General features: G+C 42.2%; 1 protein-coding gene across 1 annotated transcript in view; it reads right to left on the bottom strand.

Moving 5' to 3' along the window:
• Positions 1-9,389: 9,389 nt before the first annotated feature.
• Positions 9,390-23,375, bottom strand: part of LOC311106437 (ectonucleotide pyrophosphatase/phosphodiesterase family member 1-like) — a 65,540-nt gene continuing 51,554 nt past the window's right edge. Inside the window, exons 17-25 of the mRNA XM_084148771.1 lie at positions 22,328-22,415; positions 21,660-21,844; positions 21,408-21,447; positions 21,161-21,315; positions 19,642-19,777; positions 19,341-19,415; positions 11,350-11,482; positions 11,011-11,155; positions 9,390-10,365 (exon numbers count right to left, since the gene is read on the bottom strand). Of these exons, the coding sequence (XP_084004897.1) occupies positions 10,213-10,365; positions 11,011-11,155; positions 11,350-11,482; positions 19,341-19,415; positions 19,642-19,777; positions 21,161-21,315; positions 21,408-21,447; positions 21,660-21,844; positions 22,328-22,415 (1,110 nt within the window). The 3' untranslated portion in view covers positions 9,390-10,212. The remainder of the gene's footprint in view (positions 10,366-11,010; positions 11,156-11,349; positions 11,483-19,340; positions 19,416-19,641; positions 19,778-21,160; positions 21,316-21,407; positions 21,448-21,659; positions 21,845-22,327; positions 22,416-23,375) is intronic.

The following is a 23,375-nucleotide window of genomic DNA, read 5'->3' as shown; positions in this document are numbered from 1 at the left end:
AGAGGGAGTGGACAGGAGACACTGACTAGTTATCAGCGCTATATGCTTTTAAAGGGAGGCTGCGCTTTGTCCAGAAGTGGTCAAATAGGCCTTTAAAGACTGTAGCAGAGAGCGTGTAACAAACAAGAAAAAGCTTTGTTTTCTTCTATGAAATCATGTTGAATGATTTAGCATTATTTAAATGTTTCAAGAGTAATGGTATAATAATATAGTTATACTCCAGTTGTTACTATGCAAACATATCTCCCACATTGTTTCTATGGGGTGCAGGGGGTTGAAGATGGGTTTGTAACATTTTTATGAGGCATTTTCAAGAGCTGTTGTTCAAATGCTGTCTTTACTCAACGGTTCCCAAACTAGGGCTCGCCTGAAAATGGGGTAGCGGGAGAATGTAAAAAATTATAATAATAATATATAATAATATAATAATAATAATAATAATAAATTAATACAAATAATACAGTGCACTCGGAAAGTATTCAGACCCCTTGACTTTTTCCACATTTTGTTACATTACAGCCTTATTCTAGAATTGATTAAATCGTTTTTTCCCTCATCAATCTACAAACAATACCCCATAATGACAAAGCAAAAACAGGTTTTTAGAATATCACATTTACATCAGTATTAAGACCCTTTACTCAGTACTTTATTGAAGCACCTTTTGCAGAGATTACAGATGGTACAACCTTGGCACACCTGATTTTGGGGAGTTTCTTCCATTCTTCTCTGCAGATCCTCTCAAGCTCTGTTAGGCTGGATGGGGAGCGTCGCTGCACAGCTATTTTCAGGTCTCTCCAGAGATGTTCGATCGGGTCACTCAAGGACATTTAGAGACTTGTCCCGAAGCCACTCCTGCGTTGTCTTGGCTGTGTGCTTAGGGTCATTGTCCTGTTGGAAGGTGAACCTTAGCCCCAATCCTGAGCACTCTGAAGCAGGTTTTCATCAAGGATCTCGCTGTACTTTGCTCTGTTCATCTTTCCCTCGATCCTGACTGGTCTCCCAGTCCCTGCCGCTGAAAAACCTCCCAACAGCATGATGCTGCCACCACCATGCTTCAACCATAGGGATGGTATTGGCCAGGTGATGAGCAGTGCCTGGTTTCCTCCAGACGTGACATTTGGCATTCAGGCCAAAGAGTTAAATATTGGTTTCATCAGACCAGAGAATGTTGTGTCTCATGGTCTGAGAGTCCTTTAGGTGCCTTTTGGCAAACTCCAAGAGGGCTGTCATGTGCCTTTTACTGAGGAGTCGCTTCCGTCTGGCCACTCTACCATAAAGGCCTGATTGCTGGAGTGCTGCAGAGATTGTTGTCCTTCTGGAAGGTTCTCCCATCTCCACAGAGGAACTCTGGAGCTCTGTCAGAGTGACCATCGGGTTCTTGGTCACCTCCCTGACCGACCAAGGCCCTTCTCCCCCGATTGCTCAGTTTGGCCGGACGGCCAGCTCTAGAGTCTTGGTGATTCCAAACTACTTCCATTTAAGAATGATGGAGGCCACTATGTTCTTGGGGACCTTCAATGCTGCAGAAATGTGTTGGTACCCTTCCCCAGATCTGTGCCTCGACACAATCCTATCTCGGAGCTCTACGAACAATTCTTTCGACCGCATGGCTTGGTTTTTGCTCTGACATGCACTGTCAACTGGTTGAGAGAATGCCAAGAGTGTGCAAAGCTGTCATCAAGGAAAAAGGGTGGCTACTTTGAAGAATTTCAAATATAAAATATATTTTGATTTGTTTAACACTTATTTGGTTACTACCTGATTCCATATGTGTTATTTCATAGTTTTGATTTCTTCACTATTATTCTACAATGTAGAAAATAGTAAAAATAAAGAAAAACCCTTGAATGAGAAGGTGTGTCCAAACTTTTGATTGGTACAGTATATACAGTGAGAGAAAAAAGTATTTGATCCCCTGCTGATTTTGTACGTTTGCCCACTGACAAAGAAATGATCAGTCTATAATTTGAATGGTAGGTTTATTTGAACAGTGAGAGAGAGAATAACAACAACAAAAATCCAGAAAAACGCATGTCAAAAATGTTATAAATTGATTTGCATTTTAATGAGGGAAATAAGTATTTGACCCCCTCTCAATCAGAAAGATTTCTGGCTCCCAGGTGTCTTTTATACAGGTAACGAGCTGAGATTAGGAGCACACTCTTAAAGGGAGTGCTCCTAATCTCAGTTTGTTACCTGTATAAAAGACACCTGTCCAAAGAAGCAATCAATCAATCAGATTCCAAACTCTCCACCATGGCCAAGACCAAAGAGCTCTCCAAGGATGTCAGGGACAAGATTGTAGACCTACACAAGGCTGGAATGGGCTACAAGACCATCGCCAAGCAGCTTGGTGAGAAGGTGACAACAGTTGGTGTGATTATTCGCAAATGGAAGAAACACAAAATAACTGTTAATCTCCCTCGGCCTGGGGCTCCATGCAAGATCTCACCTCGTGGAGTTGCAATAATCATGAGAACGGTGAGGAATCAGCCCAGAGCTACACAGGAGGATCTTGTCAATGATCTCAAGGCAGCTGGGACCATAGTCACCAAGAAAACAATTGGTAACACACTACGCCGTGAAGGACTGAAATCCTGCAGCGCTCGCAAGGTCCCCCTGCTCAAGAAAGCACATATACAGGGCCGTCTGAAGTTTGCCAATGAACATCTGAATGATTCAGAGGAGAACTGGGTGAAAGTGTTGTGGTCAGATGAGACCAAAATCAAGCTCTTTTGGCATCAACTCAAGAACACCACCCCCACCGTCAAACATGGAGGTGGAAACATTATGCTTTGGGGGTGTTTTTCTGCTAAGAGGACAGGACAACATCACTGCATCAAAGGGACGATGGACGGGGCCATGTACCGTCAAATATTGGGTGAGAACCTCCTTCCCTCAGCCAGGGCATTGAAAATGGGTCGTGGATGGGTATTCCAGCGTGACAATGACCCAAAACACACGGCCAAGGCAACAAAGGAGTGGCTCAAGAAGAAGCACATTAAGGTCCTGGAGTGGCCTAGCCAGTCTCCAGACCTTAATCCCATAGAAAATCTGTGGAGGGAGCTGAAGGTTCGAGTTGCCAAACATCAGCCTCGAAACCTTAATGACTTGGAGAAGATCTGCAAAGAGGAGTGGAACAAAATCCCTCCTGAGATTTGTGCAAACCTGGTGGCCAACTACAAGAAACATCTGACCTCTGTGATTACCAACAAGGGTTTTGCCACCAAGTATGTAAGTCATGTTTTGCAGAGGGGTCAAATACTTATTTCCCTCATTAAAATGCAAATGAATATATAACATTTCTGACATGTGTTTTTCTGGATTTTTTTGTTGTTATTCTGTCTCTCACTGTTCAAATAAACCTACCATTACAATTATAGACTGATCATGTCTTTGTCAGTGGGAAAACGTACAAAATCAGCAGGGGATTAAATACTTTTTTCCCTCACTGTACACTACCGTTCAAAAGTTTGGGGTCACTTAGACATTTCCTTGTTTTCCATGAAAACATACATGAAATGAGTTTGAATAGGAAATATAGCAAAATGCATAGGAAATGTAGTCATTGACAAGGTTAGAAATAATGATTTTTAATTGAAATAATAATTGTGTCCTTCAAACTCTGCTTTCGTCAAAGAATCCTCCATTTGCAGCAATTACAGCCTTGCAGACCTTTGGCATTCTAGTTGTAAATTTGTTGTGGTAATCTGAAGAGATTTCACCCCATGTTTCCTGAAGCACCTCCCACAAGTTGGATTGGCTTGATGGGCACTTCTTACGTACCATACGATCAAGCTGCTCTCACAACAGCTCAATAGGGTTGAGATCCGGTGACAGTGCAGGCCACTCCATTATAGACAGAATACCAGCTGACTGCTTCTTCCCTAAATAGTTATTGCATAGTTTGGAGCTGTGCTTTGGGTCATTGTCCTGTTGTAGGAGGAAATTGGCTCCAATCAAGCGCCGTCCACAGGGTATGGCATGGCTTTGCAAAATGGAGTGATATCCTTCCTACTTCAAGATCCCTTTTACCCTGTAGAAATCTCCCACTTTACCACCACCAAAGCACCCCCAGACCATGGCATCAAGCACTCCTCCAGAATCTTTTCATTTGGTCTGCGTCTCACAAATGTTCTTCATTGTGATCCGAACACCTCAAACTTTGATTCGTCTGTCCATAACACTTTTTTACAATCTTCCTCTGTCCAGTGTCTGCGTTCTTTTTCCCATCTTAATCTTTTATTTTTATTGGCCAGTCTGAGATATGGCTTTTTCTTTGCAACTCTGCCTAGAAGGTCAGCATCCCGGAGTCACCTCTTCACTGTTGACGTTGAGACTGGTGTTTTGCGGGTACTATTTAATGAAGCTGCCAGCTGAGGACCTATGAGGCATCTGTTTCTCAAACTAGACACTCTAATGTGTTTGTCTTCTTGCTCAGTTGTGCAACGAGGCCTCCCACTCCTCTTTCTATTCTGGTTAGAGCCAGTTTGCGCTGTTCTGTGAAGGGAGTAGTACACAGCGTTGTACGAGATATTCAGTTTCTTGGCAATTTCTCGCATGTAATAGCCTTCATTTCTCAGAACAAGAATAGACTGACGAGTTTCAGAAGAAAGTTATTTGTTTCTGGCCATTTTGATTTTGTAATCGAACCTACAATTGCTGATGCTCCAGATACTCAACTAGTCTCAAGAAGGCCAGTTTTATTGCTTCTTTAATCAGCTTTCAGCTGTGCTAACATAATTGCAAAGGGGTTCTCTTATGATCAATTAGCCTTTTAAAATGATAAACTTGGATTAGCAAACACAATGTGCCATTGGAACACAGGACTGATGGTTGCTGATAATATGTAGATATTCCATTAAAAATCAGCCGTTTCCAGCTACAATAGCCATTTACAACATTAACAATGTCGACACTATATTTCTGATCAATTTGATGTTATTTTAATGGACAAAAAATTTGCTTTTCTTTCAAAAACAAGGACATTTCTAAGTGACTCCAAACTTTTGAACGGTAGTGTGTATATATATATATATATATATATATATATATATATATATATATATATTATATCATCTTTGTATCTCAGAATCATTGTAATGTGGTTAACCTTAAAAATCTAAATGAAAATTATTTTAATCTAAAAGATCAAATTCAACCAGAGCGCCCTTAGATCATGGGAAAAGGCTGCACTTGACCATTGCTCTTGAATCATTCCCACAGTGAATGGCTAGGCCTGCTACGTTATGAAACCACACACTATTGCAGAGACTTTGATATGACCTGCCGCAATTGAAATGTTGAAAACCAGGGGCACAACTTTCACTGGGGTCATGTCCCCCCCACATTCTGAAATTTTATTTTTGTCTCCTCAGTTTTAGCATTGGAATATGATATCAAACAAGGCAACGGCGTGCTTTAGGACCATGCGGACGTCTCCGAGTGGTCGGGTAGGCTGTTGTTTTTTATCCAGTCAGATAAACACTCCAAAGTTGTGCCCCTGGTAAAAACAATGTTTATGGAGGCAGAGGCACAGAACTCACATCAGTAATTTTGTCAGATAACACTGTTAAATTAAGAATTCATGTTATTGCTAGCAATCAAGAGGAAACTGACTGAACTACTCAAAAACTCCCCAGCTTATGCTCTCCAAATGGACGCACGCTTGTTAGCAAAGCTATGTGGAGATATGGGATCAGAGCATGACAATGTTCTATTTCACATCGATGCTTGGTGGTTATCGAGGGGGAGTGATGGAAAGATTTTTCGCATTGAGCGAGGAACTGTTGTCATTCACAATGGATGTTGTTGGGTTCTATTTTCTAATAATTGGATTGAAGTGATGAATAGCTTAGAAGGAATGCATTAATGAGGAGCATAGGTTTGAACTATACTGATATAAATTGTTTCACATAACAGGCTGTGATTCATGTGAGGAACGTTAGGGGCTAGGATGAGATAAAACTTGTATTTCTTATAGATAAGACTTGTATTTCTCACAGATACGAACACTGCTTCTTTGTGATCTGTGAACCTTCCTTGGACGTAGGAATGGTGTCTAAGGGAGCTGGCTCTTCTCACTATGACAGGTTGTTATGATAAGGACTTATGCCTGGCAACAGCCAGTGCGTCAACGGATAGGCTGAGTAAGTCTAAACCACGCTCAAGTCTCTACTCTAATTGGCCAGCAGAGAGGTGGGAAACTCTCTCTGTCAGAGTATTTGAGCAACAATCTGAAACAATGGATTAGTTCTCTGGGGTGCCCTGCGAGGTATTTCAGAGAGCCCGTATATACGAAACATCATATTTACCATAGAAGGTTTTTGCATTAATTAAAATAACTAGTATATCTTAGAAGTCGTGTTGACCTCTTTTGTTCCTAATACCAGATTTGAATTGACGCAACTTTGACAATGTAAAAAATAAATTTAAAAAATGACTTGTTTGACTTTCTGTGTAATGAAAAGAAAACAACAGAAAACAGCATCAGTAAGTGTCCCGCACAAGTGACGACTGCTCACCTCCAATGCTTGGAAGAGCACTTTGGCAACTACTTCCCAATCCATTTGACTGTGATCCTGGCTCAGTTGACATGCTGGTAAGTGAAATCGAACAGCTTATCGAGCTGTCATGTGACCAAATGCTGCAGACAACGAATTCTCGGGTCACTACGGAGGAGTTTTGGTTCCTGACTCAAAGGGAAACCCTGCTGTCTGCCACTGATCATTAAAGCTGAGTTCAAGACACCTGGGAAATTGGAACTGGGTAGTCGGTACGACATGCATCAAGTACACCCATCTCATTGGTGGTGGTAAGGTAAGAGACATTATGTCAGACTAATTTGCAATTGACTGTCATAGCCCCACAATAAACGTATGTGATGGTGAGTTGAGAAGACAAGCAGAAGCACTGTTAGAATGTTTTTCAATTGACTGCCATAGACCCCAGTAAAAAGGTCAACATTGGTTGTTAATTACATCTTTTTTTTCACATGGTTGGGGTTGCGAGAATTTTCTGATATCAAAATGGGGTCGTGGGCAAAAAAAAGTTCGGAGCCCCTGCTTTAGTCTGACTTCAATGCCATTGGCAGTGCTACATTTGAGTGGCAAATGTCAGTCAGTTTCTGAGCAGTGCTGATGGTCATATAAAACCGTTAAACTGTCATGGTGAAATGCACTCATTTCATGAATAGCAGCGCTAGTAGACCACCATGATTCAGCTTAAGTGTGGTTAAACGGGGATGATGACTTCCTAGAAGTGACAGGGACCCGATCGCAACCCACCACAGTAGTGACAGTAAGAGGACTCCTGACTGTGTGTGTGTGTGTGTGTGTGTGTGTCTGCTGTGAGAAATGCACTAAACTCACAAGGGGCCCTCTGACACATTTCCCAAGCAGATAGATGTTTCCGAGAAGCCCTGAGCTAGCTTGCTACTAACCAATACAGGCCCTACTCAACTCTGCCACAGAGATGTATATAGCAACAGGGGACTCCACGCTTTCTGCATCTTCACAGATACCAAATAAAGATCCTCGGAAATAGGTTGCATTTCTCACCCAGGGTTGGGGTCGATTCCATTTCAATTCAGTAATTTCCCAGTAGGGAAATGGAATTGACCCCAACACTGTTCCTCACACAAGAGGAGCTCCTAGCGCAGTATAGTCTGTCTCTGTCTGACCCTTAGTTAACCATTGCCTCGTCACTATTGAAAGCTCTCTGACTCAAAGTCTGAACCTATTGTCTGGTCACACAGTCCAAACACAGAGCTTTGTGACTGGTACTGCTAGTGTTTGGTCAGCTGAGAGGTTGTCCCGGCCAGCTTGCTGCTGCAGCGTCCTTTGTGAGCTTCACAGACAACCCCCGTATTTCCACATACCTTTACAATAAGTCGCTCTGGATAAGAGCGTCTGCTAAATGACGTAAATGTAAAAATGTAAATAACATTCACTCAATTCTCGTACGGGACTATGGCCATTGATCTCTATGTACGCTAGACAATGGAAACATCTGATACATGATAGTAACCTCCCATTCAATAAAATAGTCAATCCTTTCCCCATTGAAATGATTTGATCGCTGGCATGTTTAAATTGTTTAGCAGGATATGGGACATATTTAATGGTATGGCTTTGACAACTCAAAGTGATAGCACAGATTAAACAAGCACAGAATAGAAAACTATGCATTGCTTTGCAGATTGAGAATAAAATAAATGTCAAACACTTAATGCTCACAGTCATTAAGAAAAATCCTAAATCCTTGCCCTCTAGAGACTGTAGGTCATATACATCTTTACCATACTGCTGAACATTGCAGTAACGAAATACACAGGAATGACAGTCAATAGGCCTATACTGTGGATGCCACTGGAAGGACTGACTCCTAATCATCATCCAGCAATGGCAGGTTTAAGCAGACCATCAAGCTGACAAGGCCTTGAGGAGTTCGCCTCAAGGAATACTCTAGTTTCTTATCTTATCCATAAAATGCCCTTATGGCAAACCAATCAAACAATGAAAATCAATGATGGCACTTACTGAAGAACAGTTACCAGATGCTTGAACCATGTGCTCCTAAAACAGCATCTCCCCCAGAAAGTTAAAGTCAGATGTAGACAGGGTCTTACCTCTTGGGCGGAGGCCTCAGTGCAGAGTTGTGCTTACGAGTGGTCACCCTGAGAGAGGCAGATTCTTATGAAGAGGCAATCAAGACAACACACTTCACATTCTGCTTCCTTCCTTCCTTCCTTCCTGCTGTCACATTACTGCAGCCTTAGAGAGCTGAGGTGAATGAGGTTTGTTGAAGTGGACTAGTGTGCAATTTCTTCTTCCTTTTGTTTTCTTTGTTGAGGGCCAGTTAAAAGGGGGCTGCTGTGTGTAGCAGTGCCAGACAAATTGTCAAATTACCCAGTGTTGTTGGAACCCCATTGTGAGATGTTTTGTTGTCTTGCTGTGTAAAACGAGGCTTTATGAGTCCCCAAGTTCGTTCCTGCCCATTCTTTGTAGGGAACTGTGACCTGTCAGTATAGCTGTCATTACTGGCAGATGTGTAAGGAAAATTCAATCTTCATTGCCACTTAATTGGAAAATAATGGAGGTATTCAATGTTTTAGGTTAACCCATGACACAGTGCCCTTGAAAAGTAGTTGATATCTTCCAATTCTGAACGTCAGTAGAAGACCAACTAACAGTGGGAGCTTTATCCTAAGACAATGTTGCCCCCCAATGGAATGTTCGTTAACAACATTGGATTTTATGTACTGGATCTGGATGTCTTATTGTGTATGTATTTTTTTTAGGGTCATGCTTATTTTGGTAATACTTTGTTTCTGTCATGACCCAAAGCACATGCACACTGTACAAGCACATGCAAACACACACTAGTCCTGTCAAGAATTTAATCCCAGTTGCCGATATCAAACTTCACAACCTTGCATTTATAGTTACAGAGCAATAATAAAACACTCAATATATAAAAACAACATCAATATTAACAAAACACAACAACTTTAATCAAGTCAAACCTACAATGCCCACGTTTGGCAAGTGCGACCATGAAAATGATGTGTATAGAATGTGGTTTTCCTGTTATTTGTTCTCGTAGACCAAACCCTTTTTTCCTTTGACTAAATTCTCGTTTTGGGCGTACATGCCATGTCTTTCAGCCAACTCCCCAAATCACACCTCTGAGTCAAAAACATTGGCAGTATTTCAACCCTTCTGCAAATGTCCGATACTAACGTTTTCATTCCAGAATGTCTGAGGTTTCCTGAAAATGTCAGTTTTCCTTTCTTCTTTTGTCCTGTTCTCTCTATATTCCCTGGGATGAAGACGATGAAGAAGTTTCTGGGATGAAGTGGTGTTTGGGGTTCAGCAGAGCAGTACATGGATGTAATGATGACTTCTTTGGTACAGTGTTCTGGTAAACCCATTGACAAAGGTATATGATATTAGACTCATAACATGGCTTCTTTGTCACACAAAGTCTTTCTGTATGTCTAATGTTGCTGGTTCTGGACTTAAACAGAACTCTTTATTCCTTCCCTTTATGCACTTAAATATAAGTATTACACCTTTTTGTTTTCATGGGATCCAGAACTACACGTTTAGCCCTACATTTTTTACCTTCATATTTGTGTAATAAGGCCTAATAACAAAACGATAGCCCAATAGTACCAAAACCCTCCGGAGGTGACTTCCTGGGATCTTAGAAAGTCTGTAAAAATGTCTTGAGCTGTAGCGTTTCCTCCACTGATATCCTGTCGTGGTAGAAGCTGAGTCCAGTCAGGAGCTCTATGTCTCGGACCCGGGCAGCGTGGAACTGGGCCCACTCCTGAACCCACTGGAAGTCTGAGCCATTCTGAGGAGACAGGGAGAGGGAGGGAGAGGAGGGCTTAGTCACTGTAACAATATTCATAGATTAGAAGCATCTTTACAAACAGCCAAACTAGAGAGGCTCTCATTATCTCCAGACCTAGGTCAGATACTTTCAAATACCTTAACATAATTGAGGTGCGCTTGATTAAGCTCGGAATTGGCACTTCTGGGTCTATATCATTGGTTGCATTGTACAGGGTAAACTAAATCAAGTGCTGCTCAAGTATTTAAAAGTATTTTACATTTGTAACCGTTGTGAAATGGCTAGCTAGTTAGCGGTGCACACTAGTAGCATTTCAATCGGTGAGTCATTCACTCGGAGACCGTGAAGTAGTCGTTTCCCTTGCTCTGCAAGGACCGCAGCTTTTTTGCCGCTATAGGTAACGATGCTTCATGGGAGGCAATTGTCAATGTGTTCAGAGGGTCCATGGTTCGAGCCCAGGTTGGGACGGGGAGAGGGACGGAAGCAACACTGTTACACACACAGCCTCTATTTGTCCCGGGTCTGATTATCTCAGCCATCCTTTGGTCTGTTCACATGTTAGATTTCCTCAAAAGGATTCCAGGTGACCCTATAGGAAACAATAGGAGCACAGCTAGACAGAGACAGACAGCCAATATGACTCACAGCGCAGGTCTCAGTGTGGTCAGGTCTATGGGGGAGGATGAAGGAGGTGGTCTCCAGACGACCCTGGCAGTCAGTAGGGGAGAAGGATGAGTTCCCACAGCTGGTCAGGATCACATAGAAGTGAGTGGGGATGGGAGCCTCGTGTCTGCAGGATAGAGAGAGATACAATTAGAGAGGCGAATAGGCTATGGTCAATATTGTGTTATAGCGTTCTATCCCCTGCTAAATGAGTCAAATGTATATCTGAAATAAATAAATGTAATAGATACAACAACAGAATCAAAACCCCCCGCCCACAAAAAACAACAACAAAACTCATGGATGATGATGACTACTTACTGTGTGCTAACTGTGGGAGCATCAAAGTGTCCGTCGTAGTGCTGGTCAAAGATAGGTCCACTGACAACGTTGACCCCATTCAGCTGCTGGGAATACTTCACCAGGAGGACATCATGGAAGTACATCCAAACATCTGCAAATATATTATATTTGTGAAGGCACGGATTATAAACCATATCTGACTGTCTAAGTAACTTAGTAATGTATTCAGGGCCTGTATTCACAAAATGTCTTAGAGTAGGAGTGCTGATCTAGAATCAGTTTCCACTTTTAGATCATAATGAATGTGATTAAATGGACAAGGGGATCAGCACTCCTACTCTGAGACGTTTTGTGAATCCAATCTACAGGTTACCATTTTTCGTTTCTTGTTCTGGAGGCAGCTCTGCAGAGTGGTCACTGGAGCCACAAAGTCATAAAATCTGATTTTAAACCTAACCCAAACCTTAACCACACTGGTAACCCTAATGCATAACCCTAACCTTAAATTAAGACCAAAAAGCACATTTTTGTTTTCATGAATATTTACAATATAGCCAATTTTGACTTTGCAGCTGGCCTATCTTAGGGGAAATCGCCCAGTTCTGCCTCCAGGACAAGACTCATTCCAATAAAAGTCAATCTGCATACAATCCCAGATCTGTGTCTACCATTTGCCACCAGAGTGCAGTGTCTGTAAAGTTATCGACAGAGTACCTCTGTTCTTGGAGGCCAATGTTTTGGCGAAATAAAGTTAATCATATGATATCATACCTCATAAACCACCTTTTATGATGGATTGATCTCTCTGTGTCCACGGGCATCAACAAAAGTGGCAACACATCCAACTCTCTCACTTTGATCACCATGGAACCCAGAGGGTGGCATCATATTAAACAATCCTAACCACTAACGTGATTAAAACTCTGTGGCTACGTCCCAAATGGCACACGATCCCCTACATGAAACCCTACCTTTGACCAGAGCCCTATGGAAGCGGATCAAAAGTAGTGCACTATAAAGGGAATATAGTGTCATTTTGGACGCAGCCGGTGGTAATCTCAATTTCACGTCAACCAGAAGCACACACTTTTCCTCTATTAAGCAACACATTGATGGTTTATGAGTAATTAACCACAACTACTCAGGCACTCACGTCGGCATTACGTGCCAAGCACTGAGTACAAAATGGAGCTGGATTTTGAACATGACCATCTCCCCTACATTACAATAGCATAGCAAGCATGTGCTTTTGTCGAGCCAGTTACACAGAATGGGAATTAAAGAATACAACACTAAAGATACCTTAGAGGTCACGGTAAAAACCCAGCCCAGTCCCTATCTGGTAATAGGGTTGAAGCTCTCTACAGCACTACTGTCCCCTAGACACAATGTAACAGAGATCCTATGTTTACTGAATCAATGGCTCACTATCACCACGGTCAGATTACTATCGTAATTCACTGGGAAGCTTTTATGTAGAGACCAATCTGAGATAACTAAATTGGCCTGAAAATAAGCCTCAAACACTGCTCCTAAATCTATGGCTTGTTGGTAAGATTTAAATGTTCACTAGGGAGTCCGAAGATTCAGAAGATTCCTGCTATTAAACTATAACATTAGGTTGTAGGAAATCTTGTAGGATTTCACAGGAAATAAAGACGGAGAAAAACAGGTCCTAGAATGTACTCAGCCGCTGGAACTTTGGCCTAAAATTATGAATGTTTTGAGGGGAAATTCATACCCAATTGGCCGAGGCTAGTTCAAAATGGAATATAGCTGCAGCCTGAGAATGTTACATGCTTGAAGAGTAAGCTTAAGAGTAAAAGTGACTATTAGAAATAAGATGGCAGCCTTGGATGATTACTCCTGTACATTTATTAGTTATTCACTGTTGTGTTTATGATATTTTTTTCTCCAACAAGTGTTCGATTTAGTAAGCTGATTAAGAATAGATTACTTTGATCTAGACATTCAACATGTACATTTACGTCATTAAGTAGACGCTCTTATCCAGAGCGACTTACAAATTATTATTTTGAACTCAGAACGGTACATTTGAGGATAAATCAGTCTGATTCATGATTTAATGTTTTGAACAATGACAACCTGCATCCAGTATTCAAGAGGATTCCTACAAAGTCTCCAGCAGACCAAGACTACCTTGAGTAAGGAGCTTGAAAATAGACTGATTCAGCAAGGAATACATCAGAAAAAACATTGACTCGACAAAGAGGGCAGCAGAGTAGTAGAAAACGCATTCACTGGATCAAGACTATTACCCACAACGTGAGGAGGAAATTAACTTGCTCACCAAAGTTGGAGAGGAAACAAAGTAATAGCACTCCTAAGGTCATAGTACGCGATGCACGGTCACTGGTTAACAAGTTGGATGAATTTCAAATCAATCCTGCTGTCAGAGAGGGCTGAAATTGCTGCTTTGTCAGAGACATGGTTTGACCCAGATGTACCACCTGAACTCTGGGAAATCGATGGTTTCAACACCTACTCCAAACCAAGACAAAAGGTCAAAGGGGATGGGGTGTGGCACTTTATATAAATAAGAGAGGACATTTCTGCTCACAAGCTCCCATTCATAGAGGTACCACCTGAATTGGAGTGTTTGTGTCTAAGGCTTAGAGCTTAACAATTACCAAGGCAAGTTGGATCAATTCAAGTTTCAATGTCACATGCACAAGTACAGTGAAATGCCTTTCTTGCTAGCTCTAACCCCAACAATGCAGTAATCAATAACAATGTAATACTAAAAATAACATTTACATTTAACAAGGTAGAACAAAAACACACAAGATATAAAAATAAGCAATAAGAAGGTGATGAAGTAAGTAACTATATACAGGGTCAGTTCCAGTACCATATTTACAATGTGCAGGGATAATGGATCGATAGTAGATACACTATATATAAAAAGGTATGTGGACACTCCTTCAAATTTGTGGATTAGTCTATTTCAGCCACACTCGTTGCTGACAGGTGTATAAAATCGAGCACACAGACATGCAATCTCCATAGACAAACATTGGCAGTAGAATGGCCTTACTGAAGAGCTCAGTGACTTTCAACGTGGCACCGTCATAGGATGCCACCTTTCCAACAAGTCAGTTCGTCACATTTCTGCCCTGCTAGAGCTTCCTCGGTCAACTGTAAGTGCTGTTATTGTGAAGTGGAAACGTCTAGCCGCAACAACGACTCAGCCGTGAAGTGGTAGGCCACACAAGCTCACAGAACGTGGCCGCCAAGTGCTGAAGCGCGTAAAAATCGTCTGTCCTTGATTGCAACACTCACTAACGAGTTCCAAACTGCCTCTGGAAGCAACGTCAACACAATAACTATTTGTCGGTAGCTTCATGAAATGGGTTTCCATGGCCGAGCAGCCGCACACAAGCCTAAGATCACCATGCGCAATGCCAAGCGTTGGTTGGAGTGGTGCAAAATTCGCCGCCATTGGACTCTGGAGCAGTGGAAACGCGTTCTCTGGAGTGATTAATCACGCTTTACCATCTGGCAGTCCGATGGACGAATCTGGGTTTGGCGGATGCTATCTGCACGAATGCATAGTGCCAACTGTAAAGTTTGGTGGAGGAGGAATAATGGTCTGGGGCAAATTTTCATGGTTCGGGCTAGGCCCCTTAGTTCCAGTGAAGGGAGATCTTAATGCTACAGCATACAATGACATTCTAGATGATTCTGTGCTTCCAACTTTGTGGCAACAGCTTGGGGAAGGCCCTTTCCTGTTTCAGCATGACAACACCACAGAGAAATGGTTTGTTGAGATCGGTGTGGAAGAACTTGACTGGCCTGCACAGAGCCCTGACCTCAACCCCATCAAACGCATTTGGGATGAATTGGAACGCCGACTGAGAGCCAGGCCTAATCGCCCAACATCAGTACTCGACCTCACTAATGCTTGTGGTTGAATAGAAGCAAGTCCCCATAGAAATGTTCCAACATCTAGTGGAAAGTCTTCCAAGAGGAGGCTGTTATAGCAGCAAAGGGGGGACCAACTCCATATTAATGCCCATGATTTTGGAATGAGATGTTCGACGAGCAGGTGTCCACATACTTTTGTTCATGTAGTGTATGTATAGGGGTAAGGCGACTAGGCATCAGGACTATGCTCAGAGAATGGATTACAACAACTTGTTAACATTCCAACTAGACAGAATGCCATCCTTGACTTTGTCATTACTAACCTAGAGGACTTTTATAGTACCCCTACAACAATGTCATCTTGGGTCTCTGATCTTAATATTGTAGTTATCACACCCAAGTCTCATTCTGTCACCAACACAACCAGGAAACAAGTAATTCAACCAATGAAAGAGTTAAGCATCAGAGCATGTGGTCAGTGGCAGGGTAAAAACAGGGAGCGGCTATGGGCTCCTTTTTCTCTCCTGACTCTGCATGTCTATTTGTGGGTTATCTGGAAGACAAGTTCATTCGGCACAATAACCCTTTCTCCCAACATATACTTATATGGAAAATATATATTGATGATGTTTGGATGGGTCCCCTCAATGTGTTTGGTGATTTTCTTGCTTACATTTATGCTATGGTTCAACATATCAAGTTCACAGCCGAGATTAGTCATCGTGAGATATCCTTCCTTGATACCCTTGTGCGCCTTGACTCAGGGTTCTTGTCCACTATTTTGTATACAAAGCCCACAGACAAGAACGGTATCCTACATGCCTCTAGTACGCATCCCACATTTCTGAAGAAGGGATTACCGTACACACAACTTCTGAGACTGAAGCGCATTTGTACTGGTAAAACAGACTTTGAAAATGAGACTATGAAAATGTAGACAGTTTGAGGTCCACTCATACCCTAAAGAATGGCTTGATGATGCTCTCAGTAGAGTACGTACCATTGATGAGACCTGAGATACTGAGATGAGATACTTTTATCCCTAGTCCAGAAGGGATAAAAGTAAAAAAAACACTCATGTGTCTGTACCTCTACATATTCTCATTTGAGTGATGACATCAAGGGAGTGATTTAAGAAACATTGGAACGTGCTCATGGCTGATCCTGCTTGCCAAAATACTTTTCACACTACAGGACCAGGAATGTCACGGACTTTATTGTTCAGGCTGACACTCATGTCCCCCGAAAAGAAATGACGGAAGACTGGACGAGCTGACTGGCTTCTACCCCTGCCGTATTTGTGCAGCATGTAGGGATTCCTGTAAAGAATTGAGCGTATTCAGCAGCTCTGCCACTGGTAAACAATACACTGTTTGTCACATGCAGCTCTTCTAACGTCATATACAGTGAGGGAAAAAAGTATTTGATCCCCTGCTGATTTTGTACGTTTGCCCACTGACAAAGAAATGATCAGTCTATAATTTTAATGTTAGGTTTATTTGAACCGTGAGAGACAGAATAACAACAAAATAATCCAGAAAAACGCATGTCAAAAATGTTATAAAATCATTTGCATTTTAATGAGGGACATACTCTTAAAGGGAGTGCTCCTAATCTCAGCTTGTTACCTGTATAAAAGACACCTGTCCACAGAAATCAATCAATCAGATTCCAAACTCTCCACCATAGCCAAGACCAAAGAGCTCTCCAAGGATGTCAGGGACAAGGTTGTAGACCTACAAAAGGCTGGCATGGACTACAAGACCATCGCCAAGCAGCTTGGTGAGAAGGTGACAACAGTTGGTGCGATTATTCGCAAATGGAAGAAACACAAAAGGACTGTCAATCTCCCTCGGCCTGGGGCTCCATGCAAGATCTCACCTCGTGGAGTTGCAATGATCATGAGAACGGTGAGGAATCAGCCCAGAACTACACGGGAGGATCTTGTCAATGATCTCAAGGCAGCTGGGACTATAGTCTCCAAGAAAACAATTCGTAACACACTACTCCGTGAAGGACTGAAATCCTGCAGCGCCCGCTAGGTCCCCCTACTCTAGAAAGCACATATACAGGCCCGTCTGAAGTTTGCCAATGAACATCTGAATGATTCAGAGGAGAACTGGGTGAAAGTGTTGTGGTCAGATGAGACCAAAATCGTGCTCTTTGGCATCAACTCAACTCGCCGTGTTTGGAGGAGGAGGAATGCTGCCTATGACCCCAAGAACACCATCCCCACCGTCAAACATGGATGTGGAAACATTATGCTTTGGGGGGGTTTCTGCTAAGGGGACAGGACAACTTCACCGCATCAAAGGGACGATGGACGGGGCCATGTACCGTCAAATCTTGGGTGAGAACCTCCTTCCCTCAGCCAGGGCATTGAAAATGGGTCGTGGATGGGTATTCCAGCATGACAATGACCCAAAACACACGGCCAAGGCAACGAAGGAGTTGCTCAAGAAGAAGCACATTAAGGTCCTGGAGTGGCCTAGCCAGTCTCCAGACCTTAATCCCACTGAAAATCTGTGGAGGGAGCTGAAGGTTAGAGTTGCCAAACATCAGCCTCGAAACCTTAATGACTTGGAGAAGATCTGCAAAGAGGATGTGTGCAAACCTGGTGGCCAACTACAAGAAACGTCTGAACTCTGTGATTGCCAACAAGGGTTTTGCCACCAAGTACTAAGTCATGTTTTTCAGAGGGGTCAAATACTTATTTCCCTCATTAAAATGCAAATCAATTTATAACATTTTTGACATGCGTTTTTCAGGATTTTTTTTGTTGTTATTCTGTCTCTCACTGTTCAAATAAACCTACCATTAAAACTATAGACTGATCATGTCTTTGTCAGTGGGCAAACGTACAAAATCAGCAGGGGATCAAATACTTTTTTCCCTCACTGTACCTTATCTCTTGTCCATGCAATAAGCAATATGTGGGCAAAACCAGTAGACAGATAAGAACACGTATTATAGAACAAGAGTGCTGGAAGGAGAAATTACCCCAAATCCCCTATTGCACGTCATTTCTCAGAGGCCGGTCACCCCATCTCCTCCATGTTCATCTGTGCTATACAGCAAATAAAACGTTCACGTAGGGGTGGTAATCTTGAACTTAGTCTTCTCCAGACAAAATGCAGGTGGATGTTCTATTTAAAAACTCCCACTCATCAGGCACAAATGAAGAATTGTTATTGAAGGCTTTTCTGTAACTGGTATATTGCCTCTTATTTGTGTAGCATTTATTTGGGCTGCAATTTCCGAGGCTGGTAACTCTAACTTATCCTCTGCAGCAGAGGTAACTCTGGGTCTTCCATTCCTGTGGTGGTACTCATGAGAGCCAGTTTCATCATATCGCTTGATGGTTTCTGCGACCCTTAAACCTTCCCCCCGAAGACCTTCTAACAGTTTACAACTGCTTTGTCCGTCTAGTGCTCCGCTCCAGTATGACGCCCAGGTCTCACAGCCTACCAACACAACCAACTTGAGAAGGTGCAACGACACGCAACCAAAATAATCAAGGGCCCCACCTACACCTCCTACAACTCTGCATGCAATGTCCTGGGCTTGCAGTCCCGCCGCACCCACCTCTGCAGATCCTTTGCCCAGAAGCTTACAAAATCCCAGGATTACAACAAATGGCTGCCTCAGACAAGAGGTCATGTCAGATCTACCCGATCCAGTCACAAACTGAACCTTCCCCCTACTCGGACTGACACATACTACAACGGCCCTATGCCGTACTTTGTAAGACTGCTTAATGCTGCTTAGCTGCAATATTGTATCCTACATCTCATATCTTTTATTTTATTTACTTATGTAGGCCTATGTACGCTACAATTCAGCTTTTAGCTGCAAATGTGTACAATTCAATATAAACCTTAAATATAAATATAGTACAAAACCATTAGTCCAGTGAGAAAAACATCTGCCAGTAGGCCTATACATACATCATGCAAAGACACACTGTGTCCTGATGGCTGGTCCTAAACCCCTTCTAGTGGAAAGTTATTTCCTGAAGCTGCATCTCCATAAGAAATCCCAAATACCCTATTGAGTGTTTGAGCTGTTGCATAGCACTGGAGACTTTTCGGTCTCTTTGCCAGCTAGCCTGACCTGCTCACCTTTAAAGGCAGGATACATGGGCGCCATGTTGCTGGTGAGTAATGACTCAGCCTCTGTTCCATTGGCACCCAGATCTGCATATAGAAACATTCACTTTAAATCTCTAACTTAAATAAATGCACACACTTTAAAAACGTCAATTCATTTTAATGATCAACTGGTCTTTAAACATTTTATGAGATATTCCTGATTGAGCATAAGCAGCTGCTGCGCAGCTTGCTACGCATGTACACTAATGTGGTATAGGCATTTAACAAAGGGTGTGGGGAAGGTGATAGGAAAACGTCCTTATGTACTTACTGGGTGGATGCAGCAGGCCGTAGGACAGGGCAGGGTTATCCCTGTATCGGACACAGTTCTGACTGGAGAGCGGTGCCACACGGACGTCTGTACGGACACACGCCTCTGCTACTGGACTCAGCGGCCGGACATTGTTCTGATAGGAGAGAAGGGGAGAGAGAGAGAGACATAGAAAGAGGTTGTGTTAGAGCGACTATTTCTGCTTAATGATTCTAGTTCTTGAGATCACGTACAAGTTCTGTGGACTTGGTTTATTTCGTCACTGTGTGATTGAGTCCATATACACTGAGTGTGCAAAACATTAAGAACACCTTCCTAATATTGAGTTGCGAGCAGGTGTTCTTAAAACCTTTAAAAGTACTAAGATAACATATTGAATTGTTTTAAGATGGTCATACCATGGACCATTTAGCTATTTGATTTGTAATTTTAGGATCCCTTTAAGTATCAAAACAAAAATATGTAAAAATGATTTTATAAAATATTGAATTTGGCCTTTACTACTATAGCCCATAGAAACGCATTTAATACAGTCAAAATAAATCATAAGGAATAAGGTTTTGAAGTGTCTGTCCTATATCTAGGAGATAAGAAAATTCCGGAAATATACAGTACGAGTCAAAAGTTGACACCTACTCATTCAAGGGTTCTTCTTTATTTTCACTATTTTCTACATTGTAGCATAATAGTGAAGACATCAAAACTATGAAATAACACATATGGAATCATGTAGTAACCAAAAAATTATAAACAAATCAAAATATATTTTATATTTGAGATTCTTCAAATAGACACCCTTTGCCTTGATGACAGTGCACACTCAATGGACTTAAGGATTCATGTTTTATATACTCAGTCTATAAGGATAGTGCTTTTCTGCTTACTTCCTGCTTAGTTAAAATAAACCATACATCATGTAGTTGTTTCCTTCCTTTTACTAGCTTTTAGACAGAAAGTAAATGGAATAAAAGGAGGATGTTTGCGAAAGCCTGGGATAGAGAAATATATACTATAAAGAGACATGTACGGTACAGAGAAAACGTCCTCTCTCCATAAAACTCATCTCTCTTAGTTCTGATTTACGGTGAGGTTCTCACCACATAACGAGTAACACAAGAGGCTGTGAAAGCCAGCACGAGTGGAGAAGATCTACAGCCAGCTAGCAGGGCCTGGGCCTGTGCGGCAGCTCAGCTCTCAGGACTTCATACCAGCGCTTCATACATAGCTTTACAACCTCTTTCATGTCCTAGCCAAAACACTAACCAGAGAAGCACTAACCAGAGAGCAGCAAATACAGCCAATTCATCTCCCACACGACACACTATCAATCTTTAGACATAAAAGAGAGTGTAATGGTTCAGAGGTGGTTCAGAACTACGTTCGCTGGATGAGAAACATTTGCTAAGATTCTGAAGACTTGCATTAGCTCCCCGGAGCTAATGCCTTGGGTTTAGCTCAGCTGGCTACCACATACCCTGGTATGAACCCCGGTCGCTCCCACAAGCAGAAAAAGGCTCACCAGTGGGTTAATTGTATAGGCAACCCATAAGGGCATGAGAGTATCTTTGCTGTAACCGTTGATGTAGTCGGCGTGGTGAAGGACGCAGTAGTCTGCATTCTCCTGGAGAACTCGAGGGATTCCATATGGTAGGTGAAGAGCCTTGGCTCCGGAATCTGAGGGAGGGGAGGGCTTGATTAAAAATGAAATCAATGAGAAAATACATTCATGATTTCGCTATTAAAAATAGACATCAGTGTGTACTCACTGGAATTAGCCTTGATAAGTTGCCTGTTCATAGTCTTCTCCTGAAACAAGCATTTTCAGCACGTTAGTGGGTCTCTCCTTTGTTTCAATTAGTCAACTTCTGTCCTTCTAATGAGTGCTGCTGGGTTATCAATCATCCAAAGTGAGGATAATGACAGGCTAGACCCTCTGTCTACCCCTCCCATCCCAGCCCTGCTCCATTATGGAGGGTGTGAGAGTTTGATCCCCCCCTGACAGTACTCCCTGGTCGTACCGCTGCTTTGGTGTGGCCGCTGCAGCTGCAGCCCAGACCATCAGAGGGGGCGGGGCCACTCGCCTCACAGTTGGAGTCAGAGGAGAGCTCAGCGGGGTACACGGGCAGGTGGGGAGGGTTCTTCAGGAGGTGGTTCAGACTCCCGTGGGTCCCGTTGTTAGGAGCAGGGGGAACGTCCAACAAATCTGACAGGCAGAGAGAGAAGGAGTGAAAGAGGGAGGAAGAAAGAGATTACTCTTGAAAATGTATTTTCTCTAACTGACTATTTAGTTAGCTACCTGTACATAACAGCTGTGTGGCTTGCAGAGGGCAGGTGCAGTGTTGGGACTATGGACTTTGCACTTGCACCTGCTGAACTGGTATATCCTCTTTGAAACGTATCACAACGTTGAGAAATAGAGAAGTGGACTCAGTTCTGTATAAAAGTTGTTGAAATTACATCATAATGAGTGTAAAACCAGATTGGCTGCTGGAATTGTTTAACTTTAGAGAAGTAATCCTCTCTTAGCCTGGTTACCAGTATGTTTAGATATTGTCCCACTCCTTGCCAATTCCATCAGGAGTTGGCAAGACAGCAGAAACAGACTGGCACCCAGGCTAATCTTTTCTAGTTGTACAACAGGACATTGCCCCCTGCCCCCATGTTAAACATTGATTAACAGGCTTACCACACAGTAGGTTGTAGACTTCAATGTTTTCAAAAGGTGCAACGTTAGTCTTGTATTTCAGCCCTGGTCCATAACCGATGAAAATTGTCTGAAAAATACATACAAATTAATTTTTGTACACATGCTTTTCATAACAGTGGAGTAAACATATATGGAGAGAACAAAAGCTGAACCAAAGAACCACAATTTAAGCTCTTGAATGATCGGGCTACATTTTTATTTACGCCTAAATAATTTTTCATGAGACAGCCATAAACAATAACTGGTAATGTTGCATAGTTTTAGAGAGGTCTGGAACTCACCTTTCTTGATTTGCTGAGGACACAAGATCAAGTACATAGTCCAAATATTATGAAAAACCATATGTTTTTTTTTTTTATTCAACAAAAGTGGGGCAATAGGGCTTGAAATGCCTTAAATTGTTTCTAAATATAGTAACAATCAAATGATAAACGAGTAACTAAGATTTCACATTACTTATAACTTTAAAATAAATATTATCATACTTAGTACAACATTGGAACTATTTAATGTAACTGAGCAGTGCAGAGACACCATTCAAATGTCTGCAGACTAGTTACAACTTCAGCTTTATGCACAAAGTGATTTCGTCTGTCTGTGACCATGACAAAGTGGTCTTCTTTCAATTGTATGAAATGATTTAGTATTTTTTAATGTTGAGCGCTCTAAATCAGTCGGAGAATTTGACAGCAAGATGAAACCACAACGGCTGGACTCGCTAGACTGTCACCGTTCATATGCCGTCTCCCAGGCTGGGCTCACTCAGAGGATAATCGATTATTAGTCGGGTTGGCCAGATAATGTGACACATCACTCCCTATGCAAATGTTGGGTCTGAAACCTGACACTTCAGGTCAGCTTCGCTGAGAGAGTGGAAGGGTAGAGCAGAAAGATGGGGCTTTCTGGCATTACACAGTTGAAGTCGGAAGTTTACATACTCTTAGGTTGGAGTCATTAAACCTCGTTTTTCAACCACTCCACAAATGTCTTGTTAACAAACTATAGTTTTGGCAAGTTGGTTAGGACA

Source organism: Coregonus lavaretus (genome assembly GCF_964263955.1).
Source record: "Coregonus lavaretus genome assembly, chromosome: 31".
Taxonomy (NCBI): domain Eukaryota; kingdom Metazoa; phylum Chordata; class Actinopteri; order Salmoniformes; family Salmonidae; genus Coregonus; species Coregonus lavaretus.
The sequence above is the reverse complement of the archived record's forward strand: the minus strand, read 5'-3'. Positions and strand labels throughout refer to the sequence as shown.